The sequence below is a fragment of the Excalfactoria chinensis genome, chromosome 24, assembly GCF_039878825.1.
Source record: "Excalfactoria chinensis isolate bCotChi1 chromosome 24, bCotChi1.hap2, whole genome shotgun sequence".
NCBI classification, from domain to species: Eukaryota; Metazoa; Chordata; class Aves; order Galliformes; family Phasianidae; genus Excalfactoria; species Excalfactoria chinensis.
This window is the reverse complement of record NC_092848.1, coordinates 747,455-773,269: the sequence shown is the minus strand read 5'-3', so window position 1 is coordinate 773,269 and position 25,815 is coordinate 747,455. Positions and strand designations below refer to the sequence as shown.

General features: G+C 65.0%; 3 protein-coding genes across 9 annotated transcripts; all 3 read left to right on the top strand.

Moving 5' to 3' along the window:
* The first annotated feature begins 3,105 nt into the window (after positions 1-3,105).
* On the top strand, positions 3,106-8,734 carry MSL1 (MSL complex subunit 1). The gene is made up of 8 exons (XM_072356789.1): positions 3,106-3,792; positions 5,723-5,946; positions 6,239-6,621; positions 7,349-7,413; positions 7,738-7,805; positions 7,907-8,031; positions 8,109-8,181; positions 8,255-8,734. Exons 1-8 carry the CDS (start codon positions 3,226-3,228, stop codon positions 8,343-8,345), a joined length of 1,596 nt encoding a protein of 531 aa, XP_072212890.1. The 5' UTR covers positions 3,106-3,225; the 3' UTR covers positions 8,346-8,734.
* A 353-nt stretch (positions 8,735-9,087) lies between these two features.
* Positions 9,088-17,805, top strand: CASC3 (CASC3 exon junction complex subunit). 6 transcript variants are annotated; one of them, XM_072356694.1, is made up of 14 exons: positions 9,088-9,385; positions 9,603-9,630; positions 9,866-9,903; positions 11,245-11,403; positions 11,491-11,642; positions 11,952-12,128; positions 12,314-12,990; positions 14,214-14,278; positions 14,468-14,582; positions 15,061-15,159; positions 15,765-15,979; positions 16,656-16,778; positions 16,929-17,005; positions 17,467-17,805. In XM_072356694.1, the coding sequence occupies exons 1-13, from the start codon at positions 9,140-9,142 to the stop codon at positions 16,962-16,964; spliced, it is 2,130 nt and encodes a 709-aa protein (XP_072212795.1). In that variant the 5' UTR covers positions 9,088-9,139; the 3' UTR covers positions 16,965-17,005; positions 17,467-17,805. The 6 variants fall into 6 exon arrangements, with proteins under 6 accessions (XP_072212795.1, XP_072212796.1, XP_072212794.1 ...); XM_072356695.1 differs by having other exon boundaries at positions 16,942-17,005; positions 17,467-17,606; XM_072356693.1 differs by having other exon boundaries at positions 16,653-16,778; positions 16,942-17,005; positions 17,467-17,606.
* A 1,093-nt stretch (positions 17,806-18,898) lies between these two features.
* RAPGEFL1 (Rap guanine nucleotide exchange factor like 1) lies at positions 18,899-25,241 on the top strand. 2 transcript variants are annotated; one of them, XM_072356563.1, is made up of 15 exons: positions 18,899-19,361; positions 20,615-20,693; positions 20,969-21,119; positions 21,194-21,291; positions 21,742-21,854; positions 21,977-22,144; positions 22,251-22,348; positions 22,437-22,559; positions 22,654-22,832; positions 22,921-23,011; positions 23,124-23,174; positions 23,577-23,664; positions 23,743-23,807; positions 23,948-24,002; positions 24,917-25,241. In XM_072356563.1, exons 1-15 carry the CDS (start codon positions 18,971-18,973, stop codon positions 25,039-25,041), a joined length of 1,875 nt encoding a protein of 624 aa, XP_072212664.1. In that variant the 5' UTR covers positions 18,899-18,970; the 3' UTR covers positions 25,042-25,241. The 2 variants fall into 2 exon arrangements, with proteins under 2 accessions (XP_072212664.1, XP_072212663.1); XM_072356562.1 differs by lacking the exon at positions 18,899-19,361 and having other exon boundaries at positions 20,031-20,693.
* Positions 25,242-25,815: the final 574 nt, after the last annotated feature.

Here is a 25,815-nt window from a genome sequence, read left to right as displayed (position 1 = left end):
GACGGGACGCGCTCAGGACGCCCCCAAAGCTCCCACCGACCGCCCCCCGGTTCCCCGCGGCGTGTCCCCCCGTCAGCCCCACGGCCACGGGCCTCGAGCCGGGGAAGTCACGTGTCCCCGCGCTCAGGTGCCAGGTGAGCGCCCTAAGGACGCACGTGTCCCCCCCTCCCCGCCCCCCCCCCGCGCCCGTCCCCGCGCGACGCCGTGTCCCCGTGGGGCCGTTCCCGGCTCCTTCCCGTGCCCGCGGGGCTGCGGGGCCGCGTGTGGCCGTTCCCAGGTGGCCGCGGTGCCGCGCGGTGCCGTGCGGCGGTGCCACGTGCGGGAGCGCAGCGCTGCGCACGGCGATATTTTCAGCCGCGCTGTTTACCTCGCTGCGCCTCTTCCGGGAAAAGCGGGGGGGGGGAGGCGGGGGGGGGGTCCGTCGTGCTGCTCCCCCACCCCAAAGGCCGGGGGCGGCAGCTCCCCTCCCCCCGTGCTGCAGCCCCACGCACTCGCTGCGATGTCCCCGCGGGGCCGAGGTCACCGTGCCTGGCCGTGTGCCACCGCGGTCACCGCGTGCCTCAGTTTCCCCACCTGCAGGGGTAGGCAGTGCGGGGGGGGCGGGGGGGGGAGCAGGTGGAGATGGAGGGACTCGGGAGTGGGGGGGGGGGCTGTGATCCCAAACCCACTTTTGTCCCCATGGGCGCATTTGTCCCCATAGGTCCCTGCTGATGGGAGCACTGCGGCTGGGGGGTTCCCTGCGTGGTGAGCGGCGAGCTCAGCCCCAGCCCGGCCCCAATTCAGCCCCAGCCCGGCCCCAGTTCAGCCCCAGCCCGGCCCCAGTTCAGCCCCAGCTCGGCCCCAGTTCAGCCCCAGCTCGGCCCCAACGTGGCCCCAGTTTGGCCCCGCGGCTCTTGGCCGGGCCGGGGCTGCGCGCTGCCAGGACGCACCGTCCCCTCCCCGCGGAGGGAGGACACGGAACGCGGGCGGTGCCCGGCGAGGCCACAGCGGCCCCCGCACCGCTGCGACCTGCGGGGGCAGAAGGGCTCCGATCATTGGGGTGCGGGGTTCAGGGGCGCTCAGATCCCCGGGCTGCGGGGCTTTGGGGGTGCGGGGCGTTCACATCCGCGGGGTGCAGGATTGAGGCGTTTAGAGGAGCTCGTAGCCACGGCTGCGGGCTTTGTTAGAGCTGCGGGGTTTCGGGGTGCGGGGTTTAGGGGCGATGACAGCGTAGGAGTGCAGGGACACAGGGCTCCGTGTGCGGGGTGAAGGCACGATGCGGTGCGGGACGCGGCGATGGGGATGGGGGGGGGGTGCAGCAGAGGGGCTCGCAGCCCCTTCCCGACCCCGCGGGTGGCCGCAGCCGATCTCTGCGGCCGCGCATGTGAGCGGCGCTCCCCGTTCCTCTCCTCCTCCTCCTCCTCCCCCCCCGCACCCCTCCCCGCGCAGCTCAGCATCACGTGGCGGCCGCATGTGAGCGCTGCTCCATTTTTAGCCGCCCCGCGCGCCCCGCCGCGCTGCAGAGCCATGTGCGGGCGGGTGCGGGTGCACGTGGGGCTGCAGCAGCGCTGCGCAGAGCGGGGGGGGGTTGGGTGGGAAGGGGGGGGGATGCGGGGTGATGCTGCGGGGGGACCCCGCCGTGGGGCAGCCCCATCATACGTGTGGGGCTGCGGGGGGGGCGTGCACTGTGCGTGGTCACGGGGTGGGGAGTGTGTGCAGGAAGGGGGGGAGTGCAGGGACTGCGGGGGGGGATGCGTGTGTGTGTGTGTGTGTGTGTGTGTGTGCAAGGCAGGGCTGCAGCCCCCACCCCCACTGCAGGGCTGTGTGTGTGTGTGAGTCCAGTGCATGTCTGTGCAGTGTGTGTGTGCACAGCAGGGCTGCAGTCCCTGCCTGCAGGGGTGTGCGTGTGTGAGCAAATGTGTGCATGCAGGTACACCTGTGGATGTGTGTGTGTATGTGCATGGATATGTGTGTGTGTGTGCATACCTGCGTGTGTGTGTGCAAGCAGCAGGGCTGCAGCTCCACACTGCAGGGTGTGTGTGTGTGTGTGTGCAGTGTGTGAGCACACGGTGAGGCTGCAGTCTGTCCCTGCAGGGTATGTGTGTGCAAGGTGTGTGTGCAATGTGTGTGTGCATGTAGCAGTGCTGCAGGCCCTGCAGTTGTGTGTGTGTGTGTGTGTGTGTGTGTGCATTCTGGGGCTGCAGCCTCACAGCGTGTGCACGTGTTTGCACATGGAAGCCAGAGGCTGCAGTGGCTGCCAGCAGAGCTCTGTTTACATCTGTGTTTATATCTGTGTGTGCATGCGTGCACACGTGCCCTGGGGCCGCATTCCGTGCAGCAGTGTGCATGCACGGTGCGTGTGCGTGCAATGCGTGCCCGCCGTGCAAACACCGCGGGCTGCAGGGCCTGCAGGTGTGTCAGCGTGTGCATGCAGCTGCTTGCGTGCATGCCTGGGGGGCTGCGGTCCCCGCGGGGCTGTGCACACGGATGCACACACATATTGCACACACAGTGCACACACGCAGTGCACACACTCGTGCAACACGCACACGCGCACACGGGCGGCTGCGGGCGTCGCTGTGCGGGCAGCGGGGCTGTGTGCGGGCGGGGGGGGCCGCACCGGGGGAGAGATTGGGAGGGGGGGGGTCCCGGTGCGGGCGGCGCCGCCGCTCTCGGGCGCCCCCTAGCGGCCGAGTCGGGGCGGTGCGGGGCAGCGCGGGCGGCGGGGCGGGACCCCCCCCCCTTTTCTCCCACCTCCCCAACCCGCACCGCCGCGCACGCGCCCCGCGCCCGGTTTGAAGGTACCCGGGGGGCGGCACTGAGAGCGGCCCGGCCCTGGGGGGGGTTGTGTGATGGGGGGCAGAGCCGAGAGGATACGCTGCGAGGGGCGGGGGGGGCTGCGGGGAGAGGCGAGAGGTACCGCGGGGAGCGGCTGAGGGGGGCGGGGGGGGGGGGGACACCGTGCAGGGAGAACCGGGGGGGAACCACGAGGAGAAGGGGCCGCCGGGAGCGGCGGTACCGTGCGGGGGGGGGCGCAGGAACTGCGCGGAGCGAGCCGGGGTAGCCCACCCCGCAACCCCCCCCCCCCCCTTATAGACCCCCGGCGCGGGGTATGAGCGCGGGGCGGCCCCGGTTCCCCTCGGGCCCCCGCGGCCGCGCGCTGCCGTTGTGCCGGCGGAGCCCCGCCATGGCGGCGGGCGGTAGCGGAGCGGCGGCGCGGGGTGGCGGCGGCGGCGGGCCGTGAGGATGCGATCAACCACCGCCTTCCGGGCGGGCGGCGGCGAAAGGACGGGAGCGGCGGGGGAGCGGCGGGAGGAGGAGGAGGAAGAGGGGGAGGAGGAGGAGGGCCGCCCGCCGCCCCGCAGGCCCAAGGAGCCGCCGCTGGGGGCACACAAGGGCCGGGCGGGAGGCGGCGGGGCGCCGGGGGGGGCTCCCGGGCCGCCGGCCGAGAGCTGGGCCGGGCCGGTGCCGCTGGCCGGCGGCAAGCAGGGGGGCGCGGGGGATGCCAGCGGCCGGCCGCGGTACCAGGCGGTGCTGCCCGGGCACGGCGCGGCTCCCGCGGCCGACAAGGAGAGCGCAGGAGCGGGCAGCGCCGAGCCGGGCCCTCCGCCGCCACCGCCGCCGCCTCCCGCCGAGGCCAAGTGGAGGAGCGCGGCCAGGAGGAGCGGGATGGGCGCCGGCGGCGGCTCCCCCGGGCAGGCGGCATGTCTGCGGCAGATCCTGCTGCTGCAGCTGGACCTCATCGAGCAGCAGCAGCAGCAGCTGCAGGCCAAGGAGAAGGAGATCGAGGAGCTCAAGGCCGAGCGCGACACGGTACGGCGGGGGGGGGGCGGGGATGCGGGGTTAACGCGGCACGCGAAGGGTTAAACCCCCCCCGGGTTATGACCCCCCCCATCAGAAGCCGTCCCCACGTGGCACCCAAGGGGTTAATCCTCCCCCCGCCATGGCACCCAAAGGGTTAACTCCCCCCCCCCCCCCCTTCATGCCCCACCCCCGAGCTCTAACGCTTCCCCAGGGACTTGGTGCCCCCCCCCGCTCCGGGGGTTCCCCCTCCCCCAGCTTCCTCCGGCCCCGTAATGCCCCCCCCGGGATCCCCCCCCCCCCCCAGCACAGCACACGCGGTTAATGCCCCCCCCCCCAGTTTGGGGTCTCCCCCCCCGGGAGGGGTCGGTGCCCCCCGGCCTTTAACGCTTCACCCCAGACAAAGGCGGGGGGGGTTCGCCCCTGGGCTTTAGGGGGGGGGTCTGAGAGCCCGGGGTTACCGGCGGGGGCACAAAGGGTGGGGGCGGGGCGGGACGGCGGGGGTTAACGGGCCGCGCCCGTCGCCATGGCAGCGTGGGGGGGGGGGGCGCCTTAAAGAGCCCGCGTTGCCTCCCGGCCCCGCAGCTCGGGGGTTAACTTAAAGGGGCCGCGTCCGCCGCGGGGTGTGGGGGGGGGTGTGTTGGGGGGGGGGGGGGGGGGTTGCTGCGGTGCTCCTCTCCTCCGCCCCCGCGGTGCCGCAGCCGCGCAGAGCTCACAGCGAGGAATGGTGCTGCCGCATGGCCCCCCCCCGCTGCAGGGCTGCTGCAGAGCTGGCACCGACTGCGTGTGTGTGTGTGTGTGTGTGTGTGTGTGTGTGTGTGTGTGTGTGTGTGTGTGTGTGTCCCACCCCGGTGCTGTGCCCCCCACGGGTGGGAGTCTCCCATCTGCATTGCTCCACCCCCCCCCATGCATGGCCCTCTGTGCACTGCCCCACATTACAGTGCCCTCTGTGTGCATCTGCCCTTCATTGCCCCCCCCCAAGGTGGCTGTGTGTTTAGGATGAGCCCTGTGTTAGCACTGCCATGCCCCCAGCCCCTGTTGTGTGCTGCTCTGTGCTGCCCTCTCAATCCCAGCCCTCATCTGTACGTTCTGCAGCAGCCTAAAAATAACCAGCCCCCCCCTCCCCCCCCCGCAGCCCTTTGCCTGGGGGTTATCTGGGATGGAGCTGCAACAAAACCCATCTCGGGGTGTCCCAGGTGTTCCCCTGCAGCCCTGCGAGCTGCTGATCCCCCCCCCATCAGGGCTGTGAATGCAGCTTTCTAATAAAGACTGCATCCAATTATGAGCTGCATCCTCGAGCCCTGGGAGCGCTCGGAGGGGCTGCGGCAGAGTTGGAGGGGCTGCTGTCACTGCTCGTCACGTGCCAGGTATGTGACGGCCGCTGCCCTGCTGCAGTGGGGATGGGCAGCACTGTGAGGGGCCATCTTGTGCTCTTGGGGCATCTCAGGTCGTGCAGCTGCAGCCCTGCTGTGCCCGGCTTCCTCATCGTTAGCATTACAGGGCTGCATTGCCTGCAGCACGCAGACATTGTCACCCTGTGATGTCTGGGCACAGTCTTTGCTCTCAGCCTCCCATCTCCAGGTCGGGAGAGCGAGCATGAGTTAGTGATGGCACTCACTGTGCGTAGCAGCACCTGCAGCATCCCTCAGCCCACTGATGGTGGGGTGCAGGTGCAGCACCGGGGGTGCAGGTGCCACTTGGGGGCTCCTCACAAACCTCCTGCCGTGCCTCGGAAGCTCTCTGCTACCTGAGTTGCAAGGTAAAAGCCAGGAGAGGCGCAGCTTGCTGTGGCAGGTAATGCACCAGCTGTGGTCTTCCATGTCCTGGGATGGCTGAGCTCTTCCTGCAGTCACGCTGTGGGTGCTGCACGTTGGCTCTCACTGAGGGTATCACCCTCTGCTGCCCATCAGCGCGTGGCTGAGCCATGCTGTTGCTGTTCCAGCTCCTTGCGCGCATCGAGCGCATGGAAAGAAGAGTGCAGCTGGTAAAGAAGGACACCGAGAGAGAAAAGCACAGGATCTTCCAGGGCTTCGAGGTGGACGAGAAGGCCGAAGCAGAGGTGTGTGAGAAACTGCCGCTGGAATGTCCACAGGAGCTGCTGGAGCCTTCGCAAACCCTGCAGCCCAAGCACTTCCCCTACGGCCGGAATGGGAAGGGGCATAAAAGGTAGAGGGGGGCATAAAAGGTAGAGGGGGCTGCGGGTGGGGGGGGGTGGGGAGCTCTGGGGCTCAACCAGTGCAGTGCTGGCCGTGGGTTTCCCTTCCTCCTGCCTCCCCTCCTGCTTAGTCTCATTGTGTTTGAGATGCACCCAGGAGGGGAAGATGTCTTGGAACTGGGGGTGCAGCAGCAGCAGCCTGCGGGGCTGGCAGCTCTGGGTGCTGGCAGCTCTGGGTGCTGGCAGCTCTGGGTGCTGCAGCTCTGGGTGCTGCAGCTCAGCCTTCGTTCCTTTCTCTTGCAGAAAAACAGCGTTTGGGAGCACGGAGAGGAAAACGCCCGTGAAGAAGTTGGTGTCCGAGTTCTCAAAGGTGAAGGGGAAAAGTCTGAAGCACTCTCCGGTGAAAGACGAGTCGAGTGGTTCTTTGTCTGAAACTGTTTGCAAACGAGAACTGAGGAGCCAAGAGACTCCAGAAAAAAACAGGTCGCTGCTGGAGACCCCGCTCAGACCCTCCGCCCCACTGAAGGGCCCCAGCAGCCACCCCAAGGAAAAGGGCTTCTTCAGCGAGATAGACGATCTGCCCTACCTTTCCACCACGGAAATGTACTTGTGTCGCTGGCATCAGCCCCCCCCATCACCGTTGCCGTTACGAGAGCCCTCCCCAAAGAAGGAGGAGACTGTAGCAAGTAAGCGATGGAGAGCCTGCAGAGGGTGTGCAGGCAGGGCCGGCAGCCGGCGGAGCATTGCCTGCCTCGGGAGCCCAGAGCTGGCACAGAGCAGTGCTCCGGATGCACTGGAGATATGGAGCAGATTGTCTGCGCTGCACGAGCGCTCCGGGCCCCTTCTCTGGCTGGTGCTGCCTGTGCTGGGTGGCAGGGCAGGGGGCTCCGGGCCCTGCTCTGTGTGTGTCAAACCAGCCTGGTTTCCAGCACAGCCTGTGTGCCTGTTTTGAGCCAAACGTGAAGCAACTTCCTGCTGGTGGTTGGGAAATGTGTTATGTTTGTTCCTCACCAGAGTGCCCGGGTAGAATCCCTGCCTCCTGCTGGGCCACCTCTGCCTGGGTGTTGTCCTCCAAACCCCAGAGTGCAGCCTGACTTGGGAAGGCCTTGAGCTCTGCAAGGTGCCCAGCAGGCAGGTGGAGGGAGCACAGTGGGAATGGGGAGCTGCCAGGTCTGCTGCATTGCCAGCTGCCTGCAAACGCTGGATAGCAAAATGTCGTGTGAGTGAGGAGGAGGCCTCTGCATTCCCTCCCAGCACCTCAGCTCTGCTGTGAGACCAGGGCAGCTTCCAGCCTTTCCTATGCTGCCAATCCAGGGCAGCCTGGCTGAAGCTTTCTGGTGCTTGGGACTGGTGGTGTAGAGTCAGCCCGTGGTGCCTCTGTGCTGGGTTAATGTCTGAACCTTCCCCCTGCAGTTCCATCTTGGAGGGACCATGTTGTGGAGCCCCTACGAGACCCCAACCCCTCAGACATCCTGGAGGTACGTATGAGTCGTGGCTGGCCCTGTGTGCGTGGCTGAGGTTGCAGCAGCCACTTTGTCACCATCAGAACCAAGGTCCAAGCAATCCCCACGGCTGTTTGGCTGCTCCAGGAAAGTCACTGGGAGCGTTTGTTCTGCTCGTGGGGCTGGGGCCCTGTCACATCCATTCCTCATTGGTCTTAAACCCCAGAAGGGCTCCTCTGGGGCTGTTGGAGAGGAATAAACTGTGCTGTATTATGGGGTGGGCAGAGGGTGAAGGCAGCGGGTGAGGGGGGGACAAATGGGTGCTGGAAGGAGCGCCCATCTCCCTTTCTGTCTCTGCAGAACCTCGATGACAGCGTGTTTTCCAAGCGGCATGCAAAACTGGAGCTGGATGAAAAACGAAGGAAAAGGTAGCAATCAATGCAGTGCTGCAAACGCAGCTCCCGCTGCCATGCACGGCTGCCTGCACCCAGCTGCAGCTCCTCACTGCCTGCGTGTCGCTGTTTTCCAGATGGGACATCCAGAGGATCAGGGAACAAAGAATTTTACAGCGACTGCAGCTCAGAATGTATAAAAGGAAAGGAATTCAGGAGTCGGAGCCTGAAGTTACCTCATTTTTCCCTGAGCCGGATGACGGTGAGTTGCCTGTTGGTGCCGCTGTGCACAGGGCTGCCTGCCCTCTGCAGCTCCATCATGCCGTATCTCTCCCGCAGTGGAAAGCTTGCTGATCACCCCCTACCTGCCCGTCGTTGCCTTTGGCCGCCCCTTACCCAAACTGACCCCACAGTGAGTACAGAGGGCGCTGGGGGCGCTGTGGATGGTGCTGGGTGCTGGTTCTGAGCGCTGGTTGTGCTTGCAGGAACTTTGAGCTGCCCTGGCTGGATGAGCGCAGCCGCTGCCGGCTGGAGGTGCAGAAGAAGCAAACCCCGCACCGGACCTGCAGGAAATAGCAGCGCAGCCGGTTGCTCTCCCTGTACGTTCCGGTTCAAGGTTCCTTTTGTCCCTTCCACAGCCCGGTTTTGTTCTCGTTCTCTTCCAACACGTTTCAGACTCATCCCAGCGCTTTGAGCCCGTTGCGTTCCTCCCTCCTGGGCAAACAACGGGCTCCCATTGGGCAGGACCGGGGCCGGGAGGCAGCTCGACGGGCTGCAGCTTCGGACAGCGCCGCCATTGAGCTGCCGGTCCCTTAAAGGGGCGGGAGGAGCGTTGGGAAGGAGGAGGGTTGTACCGAAGGAGGGTCGTTCGGTACCGGCCGTTATTAACAGTCCGTGCTTTGCGGCCTGTCCATGCGTTCATTGAGCCGCCTCCGTTCATTGAACGGCCCCGTTCTGTAACCAACCCCCCCCCCCCATCCTTGCGGCCTGTTCCCTCCCGCTGTGTGACCCCCCCCCGTTTCCGGTGCTGACTCTTCGCAGCCGTTCGGTCCGTTCGTTTGTTTGTTCCGGTTTATGGTTTTTTTTGGTTTTGTTTTTTTTTCCTCCATTTTTTGGTTGGTTTTTGCAATAAAAGCGGAAAAAAACAACGGCTCCGACTCGTTTCCTCTTCCTTTTTTTCCCCCCCCCCATCCGCGACCTTTGGCCTCGGCGCCGTCTCGCGCGTGACGTCACTTCCGCCTCCGGTACCGGGGAGCGGGGGCCGCCGGGAGGGCGCGCCTCGTGACGTCATCTCTCGCGAGGCCCGCCGGGAGCCGTAGTCCGTTCCCGTGGTGCCCCGCGGCGCCGCCCGCCTCTGCGGTCGCCCCAAGATGGCGGACCGGCGGCGGCAGCGCGCCTCGCAGGACAGCGAGGACGACTCGGACTCGGCCGCCTCCGACAGCGGAGACTCCGCCGGCAGCGCCGCCCGTTCCCGCTCCGGTTCCGCTTCGCCGCGACCTTCACACCGGCCTCCGAGAGGCGCCTCCGGGGCTCTGAGCGCGGGGCCGCGCGGCCGAGGGGCGGCAGAGAGCGCGGCCGGGGGAGGGGAGGCCAAAAGCGGCCCGCAGTCCGAGTGTGTGAGTGGGGGGGGGGGAGCCGGTGTGTGGGTGGGGGTGTATGTCCCGGTGTGTGTGTTCCCGGTTCGGTGTCCGTTCCCGTCCCGCCGTGCCCGGTGTGGATGTGGATGTGGATGTGGATGTGGATGTGGATGTGGATGTGGATGTGGATGTGGATGCACAGTGTGCGATGGCGGCTGCTGCTCTTCTGCTCTAAAGCGCCTTTTTCTCTCTCTAGGAAAGCGAGGACGGCATTGAAGGCGATGGTGAGTGACTGCTGTGTGCCCGCACTATGTGCCTGCAAGGGGGTGTTGTAATACGTGCATGGGGTGCAGCTCAGCCCCCCCGGCTCCCCCTGCATACAGCGCTGTTCCTGCTGCTGTGTGACGCTCTGCTATGGGGCTGTGTGTTGTGTTTGCTGATGGCGGCCCACGCCGTGGTGCTGCAGGGAGCCGTGCTGCTGTTCCTGCCTTCACATCGCCTCCTTTTTCTCCCCTACAGCCGTGCTGTCAGATTATGAAAGCGCTGAGGACTCGGAGGTAAGTCACAGTGTGTCCTGATGGTGGGACGGCTCTGCATCAGTCTTAGCACAGCACCACTTTGTGCTCTTCTTTCTCTCCACTGACCCAGCTGCAGCAGCTCTGTCTGTCTCCAGGCTGGAGCTCACGTGCTCTGTGTGTGCTACAGAGCTGTGCTGCACTTCATTGGTGTGAGGGGAAAACGGGTTCTCCACGTGCAGTTCTCCCTCCTCCAGTGGTTCTGTCAGGGCAGGGCACGGTGCTGCTGCACTTGTGCTGCTGCTGCAGGACGAGCACATGGCCCATCTCAGCCCTCAGACATCGGAACGGCTGAGATGGGTGTGGGAGAGAGTGTAGGATGGAGGCTGCGTTGTAATGAGTTGAAATTAAAAGCTTAGTGCTGGGTCATCCCTGATGTGTGCCAGTGGGTCAATGAGACGCCTGCATGCAGGCAGCTCTGTGCTGAGCACTGTGCTCCGGGCCACAGCCCATGGCAACGCACTGCCCTGCATTCTTAGATCAGAGGCGTCTGGAGGAGCAGCCTGTTCTGAGATGGGCTTTGTGGGGGTCCTGAGGTGGGCATGGGTTTAAAAAGAAAACCACAGACTGAGCGGATGGGATGGGAGCTGCTGGGGCTGTGCAGGGCTGGAGCAGCCGGTGCCTTGGGAAGGAAGGAGGGGGGGGCAGCAAGGCGGTGTTGCATCACCGGGTGCCAGGATGGCTCCGTTCCTGCGCCTAAAAATAATGCCATGTCTGGGTTTCCCCAGCGTAAACAAAAGGAGCAGTTGATGTGCAAATAGGCTGTGTTGAAAGAGAGAAATAGAGTCGCCTTTTTGTTCATCGCACCGGGCTATTTTTAGTGGCTATTTTTAGTGGCAATCTCAGGCTGAGCGAGGCTTGCAGGCTCCTGGAAGGTGAAATGAGGTCACACTCCTGTGAGCAGAGTATTGGAGTGAGTCAGCTGGGTGGCTGCAGGGGATGTGGGGCTGCGGTGTGGCTGCAGTGGGCTCTTGTGGGTGAGGGGGGCAGTGGGGGCCTGGCAGGGTGGCCATCGCCCCATCAGTTGGGCTCCTGGGCTGCAGGAGGCACACGTGGCACTGGGGCGGTGTGGGGGAGCTGCTTCCAGCTCTGTGCTGGCAGCTGTGGTTGTTTGGTCTGACGTCACCACGGCAGCTGCTCGGGAGAGACCCTGGGCTTAATCTTGGTCTTTTAGAGGGGTAGGGAGGACTGTGGTAGCAAATCCTGTGCTGTGAAACAGAGCTTTAGAAAGAGGAACGGGGACCTAACGCCAGGTTTCTTTGGGTAATCACTGGGAGACCCACTGCTACGGGTCTGTGTGTGAGTAACCTGGGGCTCTTTCAGGCAGAAGAAGAGGATTACAGCGAGGAAGAAAGTGCCAAAGTGGAACTGAAGCAGGATAGCAATGATTCCTGTGAGTCTGCAGCAAAGGCAGAGAAAGGAGATGAGAAACCAGACTCCAAAGGTGCTGTAACTGGTGAAAGGCAAAGTGGGGACGGGCAGGTAGGTGTTATCCGTGTGTGCTTGGCCTTGGGGAGGGTGTCTCGCAGTGGGACTGCTGCAGTGTTAGGAGCTGTCTGGTTTTGACAGGAGAGCACCGAACCTGTTGAGAATAAAGTTGGGAAGAAAGCTCCCAAGCACCTGGATGACGATGAGGATCGGAAGAACCCGGCCTACATCCCACGCAAAGGGCTCTTCTTTGAGCATGATCTCCGAGGGCAGGCGCAGGAGGAGGAGGTCAGGTACGTGGCAGTGCCCGGCTTTGGTGATGCTGGCAGCGCTTGGGATGTGCTGGGAGGGCACAGCAAAGAGGTTCTCTGTTCTCTGGCCCAGCTGCCCGCTAGCAGTACCCTGCCAGGGCATCTTGGCTTTGAGTTTTGTAAGAGGAGGGACTGGGCACAGCAAACACGAGTAAAGGCTCTTTGCAGTGAGGAAGGAGAGATGCTGAATCCTGCACACCTTCTGCCCTCCAAGCGCTCTCTGCTGCTTGGAATCACCATCCACGTCCCCTTGGCTTTGTCACAACCTCCTGTTCCTCCCCGTGTGTGCAGGCCAAAGGGTCGGCAGCGGAAGCTGTGGAAGGATGAGGACCGCTGGGAGCACGACAAGTTCCGTGAAGATGAGCAGGCCCCCAAAACCAGGCAGGAGCTGATTGCACTGTATGGCTACGACATCCGCTCCGCTCACAACCCCGACGACATCAGGCCCCGGAGAATGCGCAAACCGAGGTGAGCAGTGGGCAGAGCACGGCCTGCTCCTCCTGGGGGAGGCCTGAGCCCTCTGCAGCAGGCTTTAACCTGGGGTGGGGGCCTCAGTCCTAGATGTTGTGTCCTGGTGAGGGCTCCCTGCTGCTGTAGCAGCTCCCCTGCCTTGGGTTTGGGTTCCAGTCCTTCGCACTGCTGTTATCACTCAGGTTTGGGAGCCCCCACCGAGACCCGAACTGGTCCAACGAGCGGCTCAACAAGCCCCCGCGGCACCAGGGCACAGATGGCACGTCAGCTCCTCCACGAACCTTCACCAGCAGGAGCTCTGCGGGAACAGGGAGGATGCCCCTTCCCAGGAACTACCCGAGGGTGGGAGGCTACAAGGAGACCCGTCCAAGCTACCGAGCTTCAGAAGTGAGCGTGCAACACTCGGCTCGAAACGGCGAGCAAGGCAAACAGGAGAGCAGCTATCGAGCAAAGCGTGCGGAGCAGAGCCCGCCGAGAGAGAAGTCTCCTGACGTGGAAGCAGCGCACGTCCACGGCAGCCCTGTCAAGGAGGAAGGTGCTCTGGAGAACCAGACCGACGTTGCGCAGCCGCCGCCAGACAGACCAATAGAAAAGAAGTCTTATTCCCGAGCAAGGAGGACCAGAGTCAAAGCTGGGGACGTGGGGAAGCTGGCAGATGATGTGCCTGCTCTGGAAGCTCCTGCAACACCAAAACCCATCCAAGCCGAGACGTCCGCCCCACCAGCAAAGAGCAGCAACTGGGAGTCACCAGTGGAATCCAGCTTGGATGGACTTGAGCAGGAGATGATACAGATGAATCTGACGGAGCAGAACTGGAGTCCGGGGCAGTCTCAGTTCATACAGCCCCGGGAGCTGCGGGGTAAGTGTGTGCCAGCTGGAAGCTTGGGTGCTGCTGCATCTGCCCGGGGTCTGCAGCCATGTAGTTGGTCAGAGCTGAACTGTGTAATGAAATCCCAGCTGTGGTGGGTGGTGGAGACTCCCAAGATGGAGAAAACGCAGTGGGACGATGGGAAGGGACAAAACAGGACATAAAACAAGGGAATTAAATGTTCCCTTGTAGGCGAACTGGGTTACGGCTCAGATGGGCATCAGAGCAGAGTCTTTTTCCCTATCCTATTTTGTTGAGAGTGGGGGAAGGGTCAGTGAAGGGGAAGGGCTGTGTGGGGAGCAGGAACTCGGAGCTGTGTGAGTCACGGCGAGGCTCAGAGTTGGAGTTCAGAGGATAAAGAGCATTGAGCGTGGTGATGGGTGAGAGATGAGTAACCAGGCTCCTGTGATGTGCTGCTGGGGGCAGAAGGGACCCAGCCTCTCCTCATCAACACAGGCACGCTGCAGGCTGGGCTGGTTTCTAGTGGTGCCATTGGGCTGTCGATCCATTGGTGTGGTTGGAGGCTGATCTCTGCTGGGATGCAGGCAGGCAGGCTGAGCAAAGGGCTGAATTCTTGTGGAGCCGCCGTGCCAGAGGTCAGATGGAATCCTCTCTTTGCAGAATGAATGGGGTTTTTTTCTCTGGGGAGAGTCAGAGTCCTTCCCAAGAGCAATAAAACTGGAGCGAGGAGAAGAAAGTGACCTGCTGCTATCATGGGCTGCTCTTAAGGGTTAGGGCTGTGGAAGCAGGTCTTCCAGCACAGTGTGGTGTGAGCTGACCCTTGCCTTGATTGTAGACCAGAGCGGGCAGGCTGTAAATGTGCCACTAGGACGAGAGTTTGGGAAGTGATTCACAGCTGAGGTTTCGTGCTGGTGGTTTTTGATGCTTTACGCCATCCCATATGGACTCGTGTTGGTACTGTGAAATCCTCCTCTGAGCAGGAGCAGAGATCAGAACCCAGATTTCAAGTGGAGGGTTTCTTTAAGGCAGATTTAAAGTGTGTTGAGCAGAGCGGTGATGGTGCAGTGACAACAGCTCCTGCTTTGCTCTGAGGTGTCTAAAATGGCAGTCGGAGAGCTGGGTTTGTTGTGGGGTTTCCCACTGGGAAGGCAATGCAGGGTCTCCTGGTGGTGATGCGCGGCTCCCAGCGCTGGTAACTGTGAGGTGGCTGAGAACAAATGCGACCCATAATAACCAGTTTGGTTCTTCCTCAGGTATTCCTAACCATGTGCACGTGGGAACTGGGCCACCCCCTCAGTTCAACAGGATGGAGGAAATGGTAAAGCACGTCGTTTTTAGAAGCGGGGAAGCCGAGCGTTGCTTTGGCTGCGGGTTGGAGTAATTAGAGCGTGTCTGGGGGCACCTCAGCGCTTCCCTTTCTGTGTGCTGTGGTTTTGCTGTGACCCACAGAGACCGGGGGGTGCTGGATGCTCCCTGATGGTGCTGAGTGCTGCTTTGTGCCCCGCAGGCGGTGCAGGGCGGCCGTGTGAAGCGCTACTCCTCGCAGAGGCAGAGACCGCCGGTACCAGAACCAGCCCCCCCCATGCACATCAGCATCATGGAGGGGCACTACTATGACCCACGTGAGTGATCCCCTCCTGCCCTGTGTGCTCGGATGCTGGCACCGGGCTGGAGCTAAAGGGGGACTTTGTTCCCCTTCCCTTTGTCGCTCGCATCATGCTTTGTCTCTCTGAGCTGTGCTTGGGGTGCAGCGTTGCCCTCCTGCCCCACGCAGGGGCTCCAAAGGCACTAGTGGCTGGAAATGAGAGCAGCAGGGAGGGCTGCTAACAAAACGATGGCTTTGGGATTTATTCTGGCGTGTAAAGTGGGAGAGGAGGAATTCCCTGAGCATTCTGCATTGTAAAGGGGACAGGAAGCTCCGCTGCTGGGAGCACGTAGCATCTGTGAGCTGGGTGGGCTGTGTGCTGTTGTGGTGGGAGTGGAGCTTGCAGCGCCGCATTCACGTGCTGTAACTGTAGGTGGCTTGGAGCTGTGGTGTGATCTGCTGCCGCAGAACAGAATCTGGTGGAGCTTTTTCTTACGTTCTGCTCTGTGTTGCAGTACAATTCCAGGGACCAATCTACACCCACAGTGAGAACCCGGCCCCGCTGCCGCCCCAGGGGATGATCGTGCAGCCAGAAATGCATCTCCCTCATCCAGGTGAGGAGCACAAGGCAGCCAGGGCAGCTTTGTGCAGCCTCTGCCCCACTTCTATGGCATGGAAGAGACCTGCTCCATATAAATCTTCAGGGAAGAAGGACAGCCATGTCTGCCTCTGGCAGGCAGCACAGACTGAGATCATCTCATTGCCTTGGCAGCCTCAGGCTGCATGGCCACGGTTCTACACGCAGCCTGGCCAGGCCCTTCCTCGGCAGCGGGGTGTGGGGCTGTGCCAGCTGTCGTGCCAGCCCGGCTCTTCATTCCCTGCTGCTCGTAGCTCAGAAGAGAAAAGCAGAAAAGCAGAAATGAGAGCTGTTGGGTTGGGCTGTTCTCTATCTCGCCTGCAAAACTGTTTCCTGAAGTGGATGTGGGCTGTGTCCGGTTCCTGCTCTGAGGCCGGGGAGGTTGTGTGCTCTCTGCTGAGAAGAGCTTCCCCTTTCCCCACTGCAGCTCTGCAGGCTGTAGGAAAAGCCTCTGCCCTTCTCATCCCTGCTGCGCGGGTACCACAGCCGTGCTGCCCTCTGCCCCCATGGCAGCCCTGGCCCCATGTGATGTGCTGCCTCCACCAGCACTGGGTGCTCAGCTCCTTTCTGTCTCTCCTCCAGGTTTACATCCCCATCAGACTCCGGCTCCTATGGCAAACCCTGGGCTCTATCCTCCGCCGGTCTCCATGCCCCCAGGGCAGCCCCCCCCGCAGCAGCTGCTCGCACCGACTTACTTCTCCCCACCTGGAGTCATGAATTTTGGGAGCCCTGGTTACCCGTACCCCCCCGGAGCGCTGCCCCCGCCGCCCCCCCCACACCTCTATTCCAACACACAGGTGAGCCGTGCTGCCTTTCCTTCCTGCCGGAGCCGTGGCTGCGTTCCCTGAGCCCGGGAGGGGAGTTCAGCAGTGGGGCTGTTTGCTGCCATTTGCTTCTCTGCTGGAGCCGGGCACTCAAAGGGACGGCTCCCACATCTGTGCTGCGCTGCACTTGGCTTTGGGGTCTCTAGGATGGCGTACCTGTATTGGGGGATCCCAGAAGTGGGCGCTGTCCCAGGGGAGGCTGTGAGCTGCTCAGCCAAAGGCATCTTGAGAGCTGCCGGGATGTGCTTTGTGCGCACTGGGAACTGCCCGGTGCTGTTCGTGGTGTTGTTCCTCAGCACCACCCGGGCTGTGAGCTCTGCTTGCTGCAGGGCTGGCTTTTCCCGTTCCTGTGAGTGCTGGCAGCTCTGAGATGGGGAGCGGAGCAGGACGAGCTTCTGCCCCTCCCGGTGGCAGCCCGAGGTCCCCGTGAGCAGCACGTGGCTGACACGCAGTGGCGGGGCTGGGATGTGCAGCTTCCCCCAGCCCTGCAGCCTTCCCGACCAGCGCTGCCCACACAGGGGCTGGGGGGGCATGGCCTGCAATGGGGCAGCGCTGGGCGGCTGGGAAGGGGGTGGGGGTGGATCTGTGTGCTACCACCCCCTCCGTGCAGTGCTGGCTCCGTGCTGACCGTGCCGCTCTGTGGCAGCAGGCGCAGTCCCAGGTGTACGGCGGGGTGACATATTACAACACTGTCCAGCAGCAAGTGCAGCCCAAACCTTCCCCACCACGGAGGACATCGCAGCCCGTCACCATCAAACCCCCACCTCCCGAGGTACCGCCTCCCCCTCCTCTCTAACCCCCCCCCACCCCCTCTGTGTGCTGCTGCCCCCCCTCCCCAGCTGTGTGTGCTGCTGCAGCCCCCCCCTCTCCCACCCGAGGACGTTTTAATGGCACCTGGTTATTGACATGTCCCAAACCTCAGCTTCTCGTTGCAGGTGGTAAGCAGGGCTCCAGTTAATTTGAGTTACTAAATACTTTAAATCTAACCCACCTCAAAAAGTAAGTCGCCATTTGCCTCTCGCTTTCTCTTTCCGCTCAGGGTAGGAATAAAGGAAGGGAATAACCCAGCACTGAGCTCAGGAGGCGGCTCCTTCAGTGGGAGAGCAGCCCTGGATGCTGCCGTACAGCACAGGCAGCCGCTTAAAGGCTGCGGGGAGCTGCCAGCCATTGCTCTGCTCTGGGGGCAGCTTAATGCCCGCAGCTCCGCTCTGTGTGTGCACCCGAGTGCCACGTGTGTGTTGGCTCCCTCTGTCCTGTCGCTGCTGTGCCTTGGGGTGGGCAGCGCTGCCTCCCCCCCCTTCTTTTTTTCTCCCCCCCCCCAGCTGGGAAGTGCTGGAGACCCCCCCTGAGCAGGGTCTGCTGCTGGGAGAGCCACCCCGGGAGCTGCCGGGTGGGATGGGGGGTGGCGGCCATGGCGCTGAGCAGTGCTGACCCCCCCCATCTCCTGTCTGCTCCCCCAGGACAGCAAAGGTGAGAAGGTGAAGGAGAGGAGCAGCACGTAGGGATGCGGCCGTCGGGACCCAGCGCTGGACCCGGCACTTCTGCACCATGAGGCCCATCGGGGTGTGGGGGGCATCCCCGGACCAGCCCCCTCCTTGAGACCACCCCCCTCCCTGAGCCTCAGGCAGCACCGGGGGGGGGGGGGGCAGCGGCTGTTAGGTCTCCCCTGCTTCCCCCTTTTACCGGGCATCCCCCCCCTTCCCATCTAGGATGTTCAACTCGGCTGCTTGATTGTGCTCCCTGTTTTTATTTAAGGAACGAACCGGCTCCTTCAGTAAAACTCATTTGGTTCTTTTGGCTCTTTGGAGTCCTTGTGTCCGCCCCCTCCCCAGCATCTCGTGGTTCATCCCCATCCTAAACTCTCTTGCAATCAGTGTTTTCCTGTGGCTGTGAGCGCAGCTGGCAGCTGAGCTTCATGCACAACCAGCCCCGCTGCTGTTCGGCTGCAGATGGGGGCACCCAGCCCCACGTGGATGTGGGACCCCAGCCCCCTCCAAGCACACGGTGTGCACTGTGGGGTTTCTGCTGCCTGTGAGCCCCACGGAGCCGTGTGAGCCCCACGGAGCCGTGTGAGCCCTATGGAGCCGTGTGAGCCCTATGGAGCTGTGTGTGCACGGCGGCTCTGCCCGCACAACCGGCCGGACCGGGCGGTGCTGCAGGGGGCGGTACCCGACGTGCCACGGCGCGCCCCGCGTGGGCTGCCCGCTGCGCTGCCGCCCGTCTCGGTGTGTGCTCGGCTCCATCCGTGCGGTTCTGGTTGTGCTCTGAGCGGAGCCCGGGGGCTGTGTGCCCCCCCCCCGTACCCTACAGCTGCAAATGGAGGCGGCGTGGGGCGGGCAGAGCCGCGGCAGCTCCCGGCTCGTTAGGAGAAATAACAGCGCATTAATTCCGCCCGCAGCTCGGAGCTGGAAATGGGGCAGCGCGGGTTGGGGCCGCGTTCCCGGTGCCCCCCCCCCAGCCGTGACACCGTTTCCCGTCCCGACCCCGCGCTGAGGGTCCGAGCGGAGCGGGGCGGAGGGGACACGCGGGGACACGGCTGCGTTCTGCCGCCGCCCCCCGATCCCCCCCCGCGGCCGGGAGTTGCCAGGCAACGCGGGATGGAGGCGAAGCGCGAACAAAGCCGCAGCGGGAACCCCCCCCTTTCAGCCCCCCCCAATTACCCACGGGCTTTTCCCACGCCGGAATTTGGGGGGGGGGCGGCGTGGGATGCGCGCTGCGGGAGCGCGCCGCGCCGTGGGCGTACGGCGGAGAGCGGGGCTGCGCTGCGGGAGGGGGGGGCCACGCGTGACCGCGACGCTCCGCCCGGGGCCGGGGGCGGGCAGGTGCCGGGCGGGGCGGGGCGGGACGGCGGCGCCGGGCCCCCCCCACTCTCCGGAGCCCGAACGCGAACGGAGCCGTCCCCCCGCCCCGCGCCGCCCCGCACCGCCCCGCACCGCCCATGGCCCCGCGAGGCGCTCCGCGGCCATGAAGCCGCTGGAGAAGTTGCTGAAGAAGCCCGGCGCGCACCTGCCCGCACCGCTGCCCGCACCGCGCCGCCACAGCGCGGCCCCCCCGGAGGAGCCCCCGGGGCCGGCGGGGGGCGAAGGGCGGAGGTTGGAGCTGCGTCCCCCCGACGTTCCCCCCCTGCCGCCGCCGCCGCCGCCGCCGCCGCCGCGGTCCCCGTCCGCGCTGTCCCCGTCGGATCTGTCCCCGGGGGGGGACCGCGCCGCGCTCAGCCCGGAGCCGCCGCCGCCGCCCCCCCCGCGCTGCTGCTGCCGCTGCCCCCCCGCCGCGCCCGCGCCCCCCGAGCGCCTCCTGAGCGCCGTCCTCGAGCGGCTGCCGGCGGGGGGGGGGCACGGCCGGGGCTGCCGAGCAGGTATGGGGGTATATGGGGGTATATGGGGGTATATGGGGCTATATGGGGCTATATGGGGGTATATGGGGGTATATGGGGCTATATGGGATTATATGGGGGTACATGGGGGTATATGGAGGTATATGGGGGTATATGGGGGTACGGCGAGTGCGGGGGGGGTGATGCTGCGGCACCGCCGGGTGCTGCAATGCGCGGTGCCGCGGTGCGGGGGGGAGCGTGGGAGCGGAGGAGCGGGGATGGGGGCGTGCGGGGGGGGTGGCACCCGCAGAGCGACGGCACCGCGCAGAGATTCCCGGTTAATGTGTAACGCTTCTCCCGACGCTCCCGTTGACCCCGGGGCGGCGCGGGGGGTGCGCGTCCCTTCCGCCCGGTCTGAGCCCCCCGCGGACGTTTGCCTTCAATTCCGCCCCCCCCCCCCCACCTCCCCACGGCCGCGCTCCGGGGATGGGGTCGGGGGGGGCCGGGGTGGGGCGAACCGAAACCGCGGAGCCCTCGGGGGGGGGCGCGCGCCGGGACTGGCAGCGTTGGCTCTGCGTGCAGCGACACGCGCGTGGGGAGCCGAGGGGGGGCGGAGCGGGGGGTGCGGGGACGGCGGGGATGGCGGCGGCTCTTCGGCCGCGCGTGGTCCCTGCGGTGACCCCGGACGGAGCCGTGGGGAAACTGAGGCACGGACGGATGGGGCGGCGCTCGGGGGGCGTTTGGGAGAGAACGGGGACACGGAAACAAGCGGGGGGATCCCGGCATCGCTCCCGCACAGCGATCCGATCCGGAGGGGCTGCACGGCGGGCGGGGGATGCGCACCTGCCCGGACACCCCCGCACCGCAACCAGCTCCACTGCGGGGTCCGGGTCAGGCGGGGTCCGGGGGACGCTGTGCCGCTGGCGGAGCTCCGTGCGGGGGGGGGGACGGACCGGGAGAGGGGGGCGGACCGGGAGAGGGGGGGCTGCCCCGCGGTTGTGCCCGTGGAACGGGGTCGGGCGCGGTGCTGCACCGCGCGTCCAAAGGTCGTGGCCGTGGCTCCGCTCCCGGCACCGCGTCCCGCTGCCATCAGTGCCCGCCCGGACAGCCCCACTGCGGCGTCCCCCGCTGTCACCGTCCCGCTGCGGCCCCGCGGTGTGACCCACGGCTTCGGGGCGCTGCGGGGCGGGAGGGGCTCCGAGTCAGCGCCGTGCTCCGCGTGGGGCGCGGGGCTGGGCACCGTGCGGGGTTTGGGGCGGGGGTTTCGTTCCCGACCCCCTCCCGACCCCCCCCAGATTCGCTGCTGGATGACATCGTGCTCACGCATTCGCTGTTCCTGCCCACCGAGCTCTTCCTGCAGCAGCTGCACCAACAATATCCTCGGGGCGCTCGGGGGGCACCGGGGAACTGGAGGGGGGACAAAGGGTGGGGGGGTAACGCGAGGGGGACACGGGTGGGTGTGACGGTGACATCGGCGTGAGCGGCGGCTGGGCCGGGGGTGACACGAGGGCGCCCGCGGAGCCGCGTGCGGGGACGCCGGGATGGCATCGGGGCGGCCGCGAGGAGGGCATGGAGGTGGTGCCCCCCCCCGGGTGTGGGGGGGTCCCCGCGCGAACGGCCGTTTCCCCGCTGCTCCTTAACGGTGCCACCTTCGTGCTGGCTGCCGATGGGTCCCCCCCGCGCTGGGAGGAGGGGTCCGGGCTGCGGCGCAAGCGAGCGGTGCTGGCCGTGCTGCTGCACTTCCTCGAGACCTACAAGGGGCTGCTGCAGGAGGAGGAGAGCGCGGGGAAGGTCATCAAGGTGGGTGCAGCCCCCCCTCCCCGCAACACCCCCCCCCCGTCAGCTACTGGTCCGTAACCCCCCTCGCCCCCCAGGAGCTGTATCTGCTCATCATGAAGGACGCGTCCCTGTACCACGAGCTGGAGGACGAGATCCTGAAGCTGCATCAATTGGTGGAGACGGTGGAGCTGAAGTGAGTGGGGAGCCCTGGGGGGGCTGAGCCCGGTGGGGTCCCCCAGGGAGTGACAGGGATCTCCGATGTGGTGATGGGAGGGCAGTGCATGGAGTCCTGCTGGGGTGCAGAGGGTACCCGGGGGTGGGGTGGTGCACAGGGGGTCCCCGTGGGATGCTTGGGGTTCTATAGAGCACAGTGGGTCCCCAGGGAAGTCCTATGGGGTTGAGGGGTAGCCCAGGTTCCTGTGTGGAGGAGGGTGTTTCTGTGGGGTGTGGGGCTGTCCTGTCTATGGCACGGGGTCCTGGTGTTGTCTGTGCTGTCCCCGTGGGGTGTGCGGGGTCCCTGTGGGGTCTCTATGGGGTTGTGGCCCTCGGGGATGCCCAGCAGCCGGGTCCCATTAGTCCACCCTCTGTGCTGTGTTGGGGTCCCCCCCCCGGTGTCCATCCCTGACCCCACGCGGTGCCGCAGGGTCCCCGACGAAGCCCCTCCCCCGAGCAAACAGGTGAAGCCGCTGTTCCGCCACTTCCGCCGCATCGACGCCTGCCTGCAGACCCGGGTGGCGTTCCGGGGCTCGGATGAGAGTGAGTGCCGAGCCGCGACCCCCGGCCTGACCCCAACCCGGGGGGTCCCAACCGCAACCGCCCCATAACCCCGCCGTGTCTCCCGTCCCGCTCTGCCATCCCACGTCCGTCCGTCCGTGCAGTTTTCTGCCGTGTCTACATGCCGGACCATTCGTACGTCACCATCCGCAGCCGCTTGTCGGCATCAGTGCAGGACATCCTGGCCTCGGTCAGCGAGAAGCTGCAGTACTCGGAGGAGCAGAGCGCCCGCGACGACGCGCTCATCCTCGTCACCGTGGCCTCATCTGGAGGTGCTTATGGGGCCGGGGGGGGGATAAAGGGGATAAAGGGGCGTAGGGTGAGCGCTGACCCCCCCCCCCTGCTGTGCTGACCCCCCCCCCCCATCCCTGCATGCAGAGAAAGCCGTGCTGCAGCCCAGCGAGGAGTGCGTCTTCACCACGCTGGGCATCAACAGCCACCTCTTCGCCTGCACCCGCGACACCTTCGAGTCTCTGGTGAGCGCCGGGGGGGGGGTCGCTGGGGCTGCACTGTGACTCCCAGCCCAACCCGGACCCCCCCCCTCCCCCTTTTACCCCATTGCAGGTTCCGCTCCCGGAGGAGATTCAGGTGGTGCCGGGAGACAGCGAGATCCACCGCGTGGAGCCCGAGGACATCGCCAACCACCTCACCGCCTTCCACTGGGAGCTCTTCCGCTGCATCCACGAGGTGGGGGGGGGGCACGGGTACCTCCCATAGGGCCGCCCCGCAGGGGGGTCACCGCCGTGCCCCCCCCCATCAACACGGCAGCCTCCTCCCGCAGCTGGAGTTTGTGGATTACGTCTTCCATGGGGAGCGAGGACGGCGCGAGACGGCCAACCTGGAGCTGCTGCTGCAGCGCTGCAGTGAGGTGCAGCACTGGGTGGGCACGGAGCTGCTGCTCTGCGAGTCGCTGGGACGGAGAGCGCATCTGCTCAAGAAGCTCATTAAGATTGCTGCCATGTGAGCGTGGGGCCGGGGGGGGGTGGAAAGCAGGTTGAGTGTATGGGGGGCACAGGGGGGGGGTGCTGGGCTGACCCACCGCCCGCAGATGCAAGCAGAACCAGGACATGCTCTCCTTCTACGCCATCATCATCGGGCTCAACAACGCCGCCATCAGCCGCCTGCGGCTCACATGGGAGGTGAGGGGCTGCACGGGACCCCCCCACCCTGACCCCAGCCCTCATCCTCCCCCCCCCCAGCTGCTCCCAGCCCCCCATGTTTGTGTTTGTTCTTGTTCTTGTTCTATTGCAGAAACTGCCGGGGAAATTCAAGAACTTGTTTCGGAAATTTGAGAACCTGACGGTGAGGGGGGAGCGGGGGGGGGGGGCTGCAGCACCCATGGGGGGTATAGGGCACCAATAGGGGGTATAGGGCACCAATGGGGGGTATAGGGCACCAATAGGGGGGTATAAGGCACCAATGGGGGGGTGTGGGGCACCAATACGGGGTGTGGGGCACCAATGGGGGGTGTGGGGCACCCATGGGGGGTGTGGGGCACCAATGGGGGGTGTGGGGCACCCATGGGGGGTGTGGGGCACCCATGTGGGGTCTGCTTGTAATGGAGGGGGTGGGGGATGCCCTTAGCATCATGGCGCTCTGTAGGGTGTTCTGGAGGCAGCAGCTGGGGCTGTTCCTGGGGCTGCCTGCTCTCTTTGCATGGCTGGTGGCTGCCCCTGACCCTATCGTTCCCCCCCTCCCCCCAAGGACCCCTGCAGGAACCACAAGAGCTACCGGGAGGTGCTGGCGAAGATGAAGCCCCCCCTCATCCCCTTCATTCCGCTCATCCTGAAAGGTGAGGTGCAGGATATGGGGGGTGGGAGGGTCCCGCTGCTCCCCATGGGGTCCCCCCTCACTTCCCCGTCTCCCCCAGATCTGACCTTCCTGCACGAAGGCAGCAAAACCCTCCTGGATGGGCTGGTCAATGTGGAGAAGCTGGTGGGTGCTGTGCCTGGGGGTGGGGGGTGGGGTGGGGGCACAATGGGGATAAAGGGGGGGGGTCTGTAACAACATCCCAAGGGTTGTTGGGGGGGTGTTCAGGGTTCTGGGGGGTCTGATGGGGCCGCTGTGTGTCCCAGCACTGCATCGCAGAGAAGGTGAGGACCATCCGCAAGTACCGGAGCCGCCCGCTGTGTGAGTGGGGGCACAGCCCCGGCCCTATAAGTGAAGGGGATAACAGGGGAGGGATGGGGCTGTGGGGTGGGGATGGGGCTGTGGGGTGGGGTTATGGGATGTGGAATGGGGATATGGGATAGGGATGGGGACGGATGGGGATGGGGCTGTGGGATGGGGCTATAGGATGGGGTTATGGGATATGGGATGGGGATGTGGGGTGGGGATGTGGGATGGGGATGGGGACAGGACTGTGGGATGGGGCTGTGGGATGGATGGGGATGGGGCTGTGGGATGGGGTTATGGGATGTGGGATGGGGATATGGGGTGGGGCTGTGGGGTGGGGATGGGGACGGGACTGTGGGATGGGGCTGTAGGGTGAGGATGGGGCTATAGGATGGGGTTATGGGATGTGGGATGGGGATATGGGATGTGGGATGGGGCTGTGGGGTGGGGATGGGGACGAGGCTGTGGGATGGGGCTGTGGGATGGGGTTATGGGATGTGGGATGGGGATATGGGGTGGGGCTGTGGGGTGGGGATGGGGACAGGACTGTGGGATGGGGCTGTAGGGTGAGGATGGGGCTATAGGATGGGGTTATGGGATATGAGATGGGGATATGGGATAGGGATGGAGCTGTGGGATGGGGTTATGGGATGGGGATGTGGGATAGGGATGGGGATGGATGGGGATGGGGCTATAGGATGGGGTTATGGGATATGGGATGGGGCTGTGGGATGGATGGGGCTGGGGCTGTAGGGTCCAGGCTGGGGTAGGGATGCGGGATGGAGATCCAGGATGGCAGCGTGGGGTGGGTTACAGGACCCTCCATGATGTGGAGGTGGGATCCAGGCTGGGGCTCAGGGCTGTGTCCGTCCTTCCCTGCGCTGTGTCCTCATCTCACTCCGCTCCCCCCCCCCCCCAACCCCCCCAAGGCCTGGACCTGGACCCGTCCCCCAACCAGCTGCAGACCAAGGCCTACGTGCGGCAGCTGCAGGTGATCGACAACCAGAACCTGCTGTTCGAGTTGTCCTACAAGCTGGAGCCGGGCGGGCAGTGACGGGCGTCCAGCGGCACAACTGCACTTTGTTCAGGGGCACCCGGCAGGGGGCGCCCCCCCCCCCTTGACCCCCCCCTATTTTTGTATGTCTTTCCCCCCCCCCCCCAGCCCCGCTCCTGCCTGGGACCCCCCCCAGAATGTGTCTATTTTGTACCAAAAGCGTCTGGAACCGTACGGTTATTTTTTAAGAAAAAAGGAGGAAAAAAAGAAAAAAAAAAGGATTAAAAAAAACAAAGAAAGAAACAAACAACGAGTCTGAGCGACAATGAGCTGCTGTGGCGTGGCGTGACGTCACGCTGCCGGCGGTGACGTCACGCCGCTGGCGGTGACGTCACGGCTGACGCAAGATGGGAAGACGAGCTTCCCAAGATGGCCGCAGAGGGGCGCTGTGACCTCCCCAACATGTCGGCCGCGGCGGACCACGTGATCTCCTCAAAATGGCCGCCGGATTAGCGCCGAGCGACCTTCCCAAGATGGCGGGAGCGGGCATCGGGCCGTGCTCTGCAGGTCCCGTGCGGCGGCTCGTAGCGTAGAGCGCGTCCCCCGCGGCTGCTTCTCGCTCTGTTCCGTCCCCGGGCGCCCCACGAGCACCCAAATACCGCCCGGCATTTTGTTGGCCCCGAGGCAGGGCGCCCTTCCCAAAATGTCCGCCCGGCCTCTTCAACATGGCTCTCTGCTCCGCCCACTTCCGCAGCACGGCCGCGCAGGCGCAGTCGGGGAGCGGCGGGCGCCATTTTGTTACGGGGCGGCTGGAGGCGGAGGGCGCCGCTGGGC